General features: G+C 43.6%; 1 protein-coding gene across 2 annotated transcripts in view; it reads left to right on the top strand.

Annotated features, from left to right (window-relative positions):
- CRIM1 (cysteine rich transmembrane BMP regulator 1) overlaps positions 1 to 8170 on the top strand; it is a 209302-nt gene that overhangs the window by 126270 nt on the left and 74862 nt on the right. For both annotated transcript variants that reach the window (XM_021718099.1, XM_021718100.1), the window contains exons 6-7: positions 2207 to 2389; positions 4740 to 4937. In XM_021718099.1, the coding sequence (XP_021573774.1) occupies positions 2207 to 2389; positions 4740 to 4937 (381 nt within the window). The remainder of the gene's footprint in view (positions 1 to 2206; positions 2390 to 4739; positions 4938 to 8170) is intronic.

Genomic DNA, 8170 nt, shown 5'->3' on the forward strand with positions numbered 1-8170 from the left:
AGATACCTTTTTTTTTTTTTTTTTTTTTATTTGAGTGGAAGTCTCACTCTGTCACCCAGACTGGAGTGCAGTGGCCGCTGCCAGCCACCGCAGCCTCGACCTGCTGGGCTCCGGCGATCCTTCCGCCTCAGCCTTCCAAGTAGCCGGAATTACAGGCATGCGCCACCACGCCCGGCTGATTTTTTGATTTATTGTAGAGATGAGGTCTCGCTGCCCAGGCGGGTCTCGAACCCGCGGGCTCAGGCAATCCACTCACCTCAGCCTCCCAAAGGCGCGGGATTACAGGCTGAGCCACCGAGCCCGGCTTAGATGCCTTTTTTAAAAACTTATTTATCCTAATTGCCCTGGCTAGAGCTTTCATTACAATGTTGAATCAAAATATTGAGAGCAGATGTCATTGTGTTCCTGATCTTGGGGGAAAGTATTTAATCTTTCCCCATTAAACATGATATTAGCTGTGGGTTTTGTAATTGCCATTTATCAAGTTGAGGAAGTTCCCTTCTGTTCCTAGTTTGCTGAACATTTTTTTTCATAAGAAAATTTTGGAGTCTATCAAATGCAGAGAACAGTTTCTATTGAGATGATTGTGTTTTTTTTGTTCTTTATTCTATTGACATGTCATATTATGTTAATTGATGTTTTTGGATGTTAAACCAACCTTGCATTCTTGGAATAAATGCCACTTTGCCATGGTATGGATCCTGTTTATATGCTGCTGGATGTGATTTTCTAATAATTCTTTCGAGGATGTTGTATCTGTATTCATAAGAGAAACTGATCTGTAGCTGTGTTTTCTTATGATGTCTTTGCCTTGTGGGAATTACTTCAAACCAAACAAAATTAAAGATAAGGAATGAATTCATGGAGAATGTTTAAGGGCAGAGAAACATTTTAAGTCATTGGTATTATGATGAGAGTTCTAAATATGGCATTGGGAGTCCTTAGCAGAGCATAACCTTGAAGCACAATGGGAAGAGGGCAAGGTTTTAACTGAAGAGGTACTGTTTTTACTTCTGTTATTTACTACATGTATGACTTTGAGTAAATTACTAAGGATTTCCTCATTTCTTATCTCAGGATAATAATATCCACATCAGACCTTTGTTATTGGGACTAAGTGAGATAATACATGTATAAAGTATTTTGTTAAAGGTCAAACTATTAAAGTTATAGATTCTGAAGCCAAATACAGAGAAAAAAGAATTTAAAAGAGAATACCAGAGGAGCAGAACATCACCTCTAAAAAGGCCTAAATGGATTTTTTGAGGCAGTACAAAGCCTATTGTGGAGGCAGGGTCATTCATTTGAGGTGGAGAACCATTTTTTTTTTTCTTGAGCCAATCAGGTCAGAGAGGAACTAACCCTGCTTCCTTCTGTACCCCACACCCCTCCCATGGGATCAGGACCCTGCCACTCCTCCTCTGAAAACACGTGGTCATTAGAGTGAGGTGACACTCTCTGTATAGTGGTGACACCAGCTGGAGGCCCAGGCAGATGTCTGATCTGGTATGACTCTCAAGGACCTTCTTTCTCTGTATTTCCCTCTTCTCTCTCACTCTGTCACCTAGGCTGGAGTACAATGTCATGCTCATGGCCACCCCATCATTGACCCGCTGGACTCAGGCAATCCTTCCGCCTCAGCCTTTCAAGTAGCCAGAACTACAGGCGCGCTCTACCATGCACAGATAATTTTTTTATATATTGTAGAGAGACGAGGTCTCACCAAGTTGCCCAGGCTGGTCTCAAACCCCTGGGCTCAGGCAGTCCTTTCCTCGGCCTCCCAAAGTACTGGGATTAAGGCCTCCCAAAGTACTGGGATTACAGGCTTGAGTCACCGTGCTCGGCTGGTGGAGAACAATTTAACAAAACAAATATAATCTCTTTCAAGCACAAACCAGATATGTGAGTTTCCTGGTCATAAAGTTTAGCTTTATTTGGGGTGGGAGGAAATCAGTGTAGATTTTGCTAAGGGGAATTTCAATCCCTTGTTGTAAACTGGATAACAACATGTTTTGTTTTTATTTTATTTTGCTTTGCTTTGCTTCATTGCTTCTGTTGCATAAAGTTATACTGAGTTTAGTAAATTTCCATTAAATTATAGCCTCCTGCTATTAGACAGAGTTTTTCTAGAGGCTGTTTGGAAAACATAAAAGAACACCACTCAGAGCTGACTGGAATATGCCTTGTTGGTTTTCACTCTTTGCAGAAACAAAGCCAGCCTGCGTGTTTAACAATGTGGAGTATCATGATGGAGACATGTTTCGAATGGATAACTGCCGATTCTGCCGGTGCCAAGGCGGCGTTTCCATTTGCTTCACTGCCCAGTGCGGCGAGCTGAACTGCGAGAGGTACTACGTGCCTGAAGGGGAGTGCTGTCCAGTGTGCGAAGGTGAGCGAAGGTGCTCGTTAAGGTGAAGGCATGTATACCAAAATCAAATGACTTCAGTCTCGTCCACAAGTCAAAATATTGAAATTCCTTTTTTATGACATCGTGGTCTGTCTTTTAGGATGTGGATAATGCCAAGTGGGATTTGTGGAAACACTTCCTGAGGGCAGCCATACCCTCGGTGTAGACAGCAGAGTCCCCTGTTTCCACAGGTCAACATGGTATTTCCTGGAGTTGTTTTCTGTCCCTCCCCTGCAGCTCTAACAGTTCCTTAGACGTTGTGGGGAAGAGCTGTCTTCAACCTGATCTTGGAATTCACCACCTGCTCACCTCAGGCTGCAGTTAGGATAGGACAGACCTCGCCCTGATGATCTCAGCCAATCAGCTCAGAGAGGAACTAACCCTTCTTCCTTTCATATTCCCACGTCCCTCCCATGGGATCAGGACCCTGCCACTCCTCCTCTGAAGACACATGGTCATTAGAGTGAGGTGACTCTCTCCGTGTGGTGGTGACACCAGCTGGAGGCCCAGGCAGGTGTCTGGTCTGGTATGACTCTCAAGGACCCTCTTTCTCTGTATTTTCCTCTTCTCTCCAAGAAGTACTGTTTCCATGTTCCTCCAACATGGACTGTGTCTTCCCGGCTCTGATATTAATAGAGAATAAACATTTCAGAATGGCAGCTCTGGATATCATTCATTGCAACCCCCACAGTTTAAAGATGAAGGCATTAAAGTTCAGAAAAGTAAAAGTCACTTGCCTGAGTTCACAGGGAGGCCAGGAACACAGCTCCCGCGCCTGACTGTCTCTGCAGTGTGCTTTCGACCACGCAACACGGGTTCCCTGGAAAGGAAGGTCATGTGAGCCTTTTTGTCTTGACAGGGTCACAGATCCTCAATCTGAAGTCACACGTGTTAGTCTTGTACCTGGTTTCTGCACACAGAGTGGGAGGGCACAAGGTCATGCCACCTTGCAAGCTTTTTCTGTTTCCTTAAAATCCTATTGAAGATCTGAAAAGATTTAAAGCATAAAAGCTGCATTCCTAACATGGTTCCGTTCATAACAGTGAGTCCTTTTCCCAATTAGAAATTATTTTAGCTGACACGGGAGAGAAATATTTTACTTGTTAGATATCATTGAAGATTTTTAAAGAGTCATATCCAACTTTTAATCATCCCAATAGTTTTGTTCCCTGCCTGCCCCCAGTTTGTAGTGGTGTCTGAAACTGTGTAGCAGTTGGTGATGTAAAAACAAAGATAGGAACCTTGTGTAATGATCATAATGAGTTGTCTGGGCACAGATCCGGCTATGTCTCACTTCCTGGAATTCAGATCCAGGCTCAAAGTAGAAATGCAGAATGTAGGATAATATTTTTTTTATACAGGAATTTAGAAAGTCTTATCTAGCTCAGGCCTACTGGCTGCTTCCATCCCTGGCGGACTGTCTTTTGAAAGCTGTGATGCAATTATTTTAAATGTTGACCTTCTAATCTGTCTATAACACCCTGTTACCTCCTTAGAATAAAAACGAACGAACTCTAAACTGTCGAGACTCTGCCTAGCACAGCAGTAGTTGTTTGTTGAGGTCAATTTTTTTTAATGTATTTCTGAGAAAGAAAATTGAGTAATTTATTGAATTGCTCTCAGTATAGGAATATGTGGGGATTTTGTGTGCAGTAGATATAGCATCATCAATAACCTTGGAAGCATTTTATTTTTCAATAGCTGTGGCAGCTCTGTCTAACAACCTTGGCTGCTACTTAGCTGCCAGCTTATGGGAAGACAGATGGCCTAAGTTCATAGTCTTCCTCCAAGTCACATACAGTGACCCATGGTATAGTCTAGACCTGTCTTGCCATGAACGAGGCCAGCATCAAGGGACTGCTCCATCCTCACTTGTCAGCAAGTCCTAGAAGTAACAGGATCACTGAGTTCAGTGGGCCATTGTATCTTCCGCTTTACCGGTGGTGAAACTGAAACATGATAACCACTTACATTGACAACTCTGAAGACATTGTTGGTACCTAAAATGGATCTGTGTTTTCCAGTTACCAACCCACAGCTCTGTCCACAGAGCCCTCCGACTTTATGGAGTGATGACACCTGCACGTTGGTTCTCAGGCCACAGATCTTCTCCTCTGACTGCTGTGTCAGGATACATAGACACAGATGCAGTGTGACAGCTGCTTTTGCGGGCACCCCTAGGGACACCTCATGCAACCCCGAGCTTCTGCTGATCACATTGGGAATAGAACAGCTGACGATGAGAACCCAAGGCAGGGCATGTCTCTAGGTGCAGGCAGAGGGGAGACTTAGAGCGTGCTCGATCTGACTGTGAACTCATGTTCTCACTTAGATCCAGTGTATCCCTTTAATAACCCCGCTGGCTGCTATGCCAACGGCCAGATCCGCGCCCACGGGGACCGATGGCGGGAAGACGACTGTACATTCTGCCAGTGCATCAACGGAGAGCCCCACTGCGTTGCCACAGCCTGCGGACAGAGCTGCATGCACCCCGTGAAAGTGCCTGGGGAATGTTGCCCCGTGTGTGAAGGTAAGCCTTGTTGATGCTAATGAGTCCCTGGCAGATGCCTCTTGTAGGAGAAGTTCCAACCAGTGTGTTTTTGTTTTTTTATTTCCCCAGGCGTAATGTCTGTTTCATGCAGTTACCAGTTGCAGACACATTCATTATATGGCCCCCAACTCATATCGGGATGGGGGGCAAGTAGGGGGGGCATGGCACGTTTAAAATGAGAATAGTGTGGTCTTTATTTTGCCACTGCAAATATTCTTATCTGAATACTTTACAGCATGAGAACATATACATTTTAATTCAGTTCACTTCAAGCCTACTTTAACATCCAAAGGGCAGCACAATGAAATAAAATAGGAAATGAGACCCATGACTCAGGCATAGTGTGTTCAATTTGTGATGCTCCCAGAAGGTAACAAGAAGGAAATGCCAGAACTAGGCAAGGCATTTTGCATTGCCTGGTACCCTCACTCAGAGCATCCTTTCTACTCCTGATATCACAATGGTGGTGGCTTTGCGATTCCTCTGATGATTTTCCTTATGTCTTGGCTACCTGCATCTGCTACCTCCCTTCCAGTTCAGTGGAGAGAAGCCTAAGGCGTCCTGGACTCGGTTTTTTGTTGGGTTTTTTTTGTCCCAACTCCTTTCCAGTCTACATCCTGGCAAGATTCTCTGCAGACTTACTCATGTCAGTCTTAATCTTCTGTCCTTGTCTGTTAGAACAGACAAGAGATGGAATATTTAAACTGACGTTTCCGACAGAGGGTATCCATCATTAAGAAGCATATTTACGTAGTACAACGAACTAGGATGAGTCAAAAATTAATTCACGTTGAAGATAGATCCTTCTAGAATTTTAGGAACAGAATAAAAAACAGATCAGACTTTCCAGAAAGTCAGTTAAGTCTTTTGCTCCCACCTAAATGTTAATAAACTCAGACTTCAAAGTTTGCCTGACTAGCTTCATTAGCCTCTGAAGGGTTACACTTATTAAAGACCTTAAAAATCATGTAAAAGTTTAAGCTGGGGGACTGTAGTCCTGTTGACATCACAATTCCCTCACCATTCCTCTATTCAGAGCACAGCTGCCCACACTCCAAAGCTTTATAGCTTCCAGATGACCGGTTTTGTGGAAATCAGCCACCCTCTCATACATACACTCCTCCCATCCCCTTAAGGCAGCGTTTCAGTGCTGAAAAAAAGGGGTGTGTAGAGATATCTATCATGGTTGCACAGCCGGCTCTATAGGCAAGGGCGCCTTGCTGAAGCAGATGAAGGTGAGAGTATCTACCCCGATTAGGGACAATCTGTTGCCAGTATTTAAGTATGAGTATATGGGACATTTTTAAGAAATTTTTAAGAAAAATTAAAAGCATGAATACATAATCCAGTAAGCACTAGCCTTTTCACCCTCATGGGTCTTATATCATGCATTCAAAATAAAACTTTAAAAGCCTTTTTTTTTTTTTTTTTAAAAGAGCCTTACCTCTGAAAATTCATGAAAGGAAGGTAGATCCTTTTGCAGTGGCTTTTGCATTTATTAGCATATCCATCCTGTGGGCGGGGAACAATTGGATAAATGGATGTGAAACCAACTGTATTCTTCCTTCTTGTGATGCTTGGGTAGTGAGTGAATCTTAGTGTGATCATTTACAATTTGATCTCTGCAACATCCGCAGAAAGTTGTAATCCAATCCTCCATTGTTTGAGAAAAGAGTTACAGTTTGGGTGTGCCATTAGTTTCACAAAATTAATTTAGAAACTCCCAGAGTCCAGATATAGTGTTGGACACAAAGATAAGTAAGAGACAACTTTAACTTCAAAGAGCCTATTTTGGTGGAGTTTTAAATTACACCTGGAGAAAAGAGATGTCCCTGTTGGGGTACTGGGGGGAAAGTGCTTCACATTCTACCCGATTTCATTTAATCCTCACAACAAACCTGAGCTGAAGGCCTTATTGTTCCATGTTGGTGATGAAGAAATTAAGGTTTAGAGAGACTCAGATCCTCTACCCTATGCTCAACTGCCCATGTGTGACTGAGCTAGGGTTGCCTGGAGTCACCGGACCCAACCCCATGTGTACTGCTGTCTCCACTCCCTGTGTCCTCCCAGCTTCTAGTTTCTGGTGCCCTTTCCAATCCCTGCTCATTTCTGGCTTTTGGCTCCAGGTTGGGGAGAGACTGGAGTGGGGACGCAGGGGAGGAAATCATTTCCAGGTGTTTTGGATGTGACCTTACCCCTGCACTCTCAGTTTAAGGTCTTCGGGGAGAGAGGCGTTCGAGATGCACCCCTGAGTTCCCTTCTCTAGCCCCGTGCCTGGGTGGCCCCTACCACCTCGATGGAACTCAGCGTCTTGGTCATTTCAGCCAGAAGATGCTGCTGGCTTTCTTTCCTCCCTGTCTTTTTCATGCCCTGGCACACATCTCTCTTCATTGAAACTTTCAGAAGATTCCATTTTCTAGTTCTCAAGAGAAAAAATTTATCTTGCTTTTCTTGTTGCTTTTAATTTAGTTGAGGAGTGAGTTTCATGTAAGCTTGTATTTACTCTCCAATAACACTTTCAGTTTGGGATATAATAGGAAGACAGGAAGTTTCTTTTGGTATAGGATCAAAAAGCAACCAGGCACAGTGGTTCACGCCCTGTAATCCCAGCATTTTGGGAGTCTTAGGCAGGAAGATCACTTGAGCCCAGTAGTTTGAGACCAGCCTTGGCAACATAGACAGACCTTATCTCCACAAAAAAATTTAAAAATTAGCTGAGTATGGTGGTGTGCGCCGGTAGTCCTAGCTACTCAGCAGGCTGAGGCTAGAGGATTGCTTGAACCCAGGAGTTGGAGGTTACAGTGAACTTTGATTACACCACTGCACTCCAGCCCAGGCAATGGAATGAGACCCTGTATCTCAAAAATAAAAAATAAAAATAAAAACCAGGCAACCCCTTCAGGTCTCCTCCCACTGTGGGAGCTTTTCTGTCCTCTCAATAAATCCTGCTTTAAAAAAAAAAAAGCCACACATACAAAACAAAACATAGTACACAGCTAAGATAATGATACTAAAAGGTTGTTTATAATAATAATAATAAGCTTACAAAATAACACAGGTGAATGGATTGTATTGCTTAGTTTATAGGGTCTGAGAAAGTTTATGGAGTCATTTGAAAATATTTTTCTCAGTCGGGCTCAGTGGCTCAGCCTGTAATCCCGCACTTTGGGAGGCTGAGGTGAGTGGATTGCCTGAACCCGCGGGTTCAAGAC

The sequence above is a fragment of the Carlito syrichta genome, unplaced genomic scaffold (assembly GCF_000164805.1).
Source record: "Carlito syrichta isolate Samal-C Ts95f unplaced genomic scaffold, Tarsius_syrichta-2.0.1 Scaffold311830, whole genome shotgun sequence".
In the NCBI taxonomy this organism is placed as follows: Eukaryota; Metazoa; Chordata; class Mammalia; order Primates; family Tarsiidae; genus Carlito; species Carlito syrichta.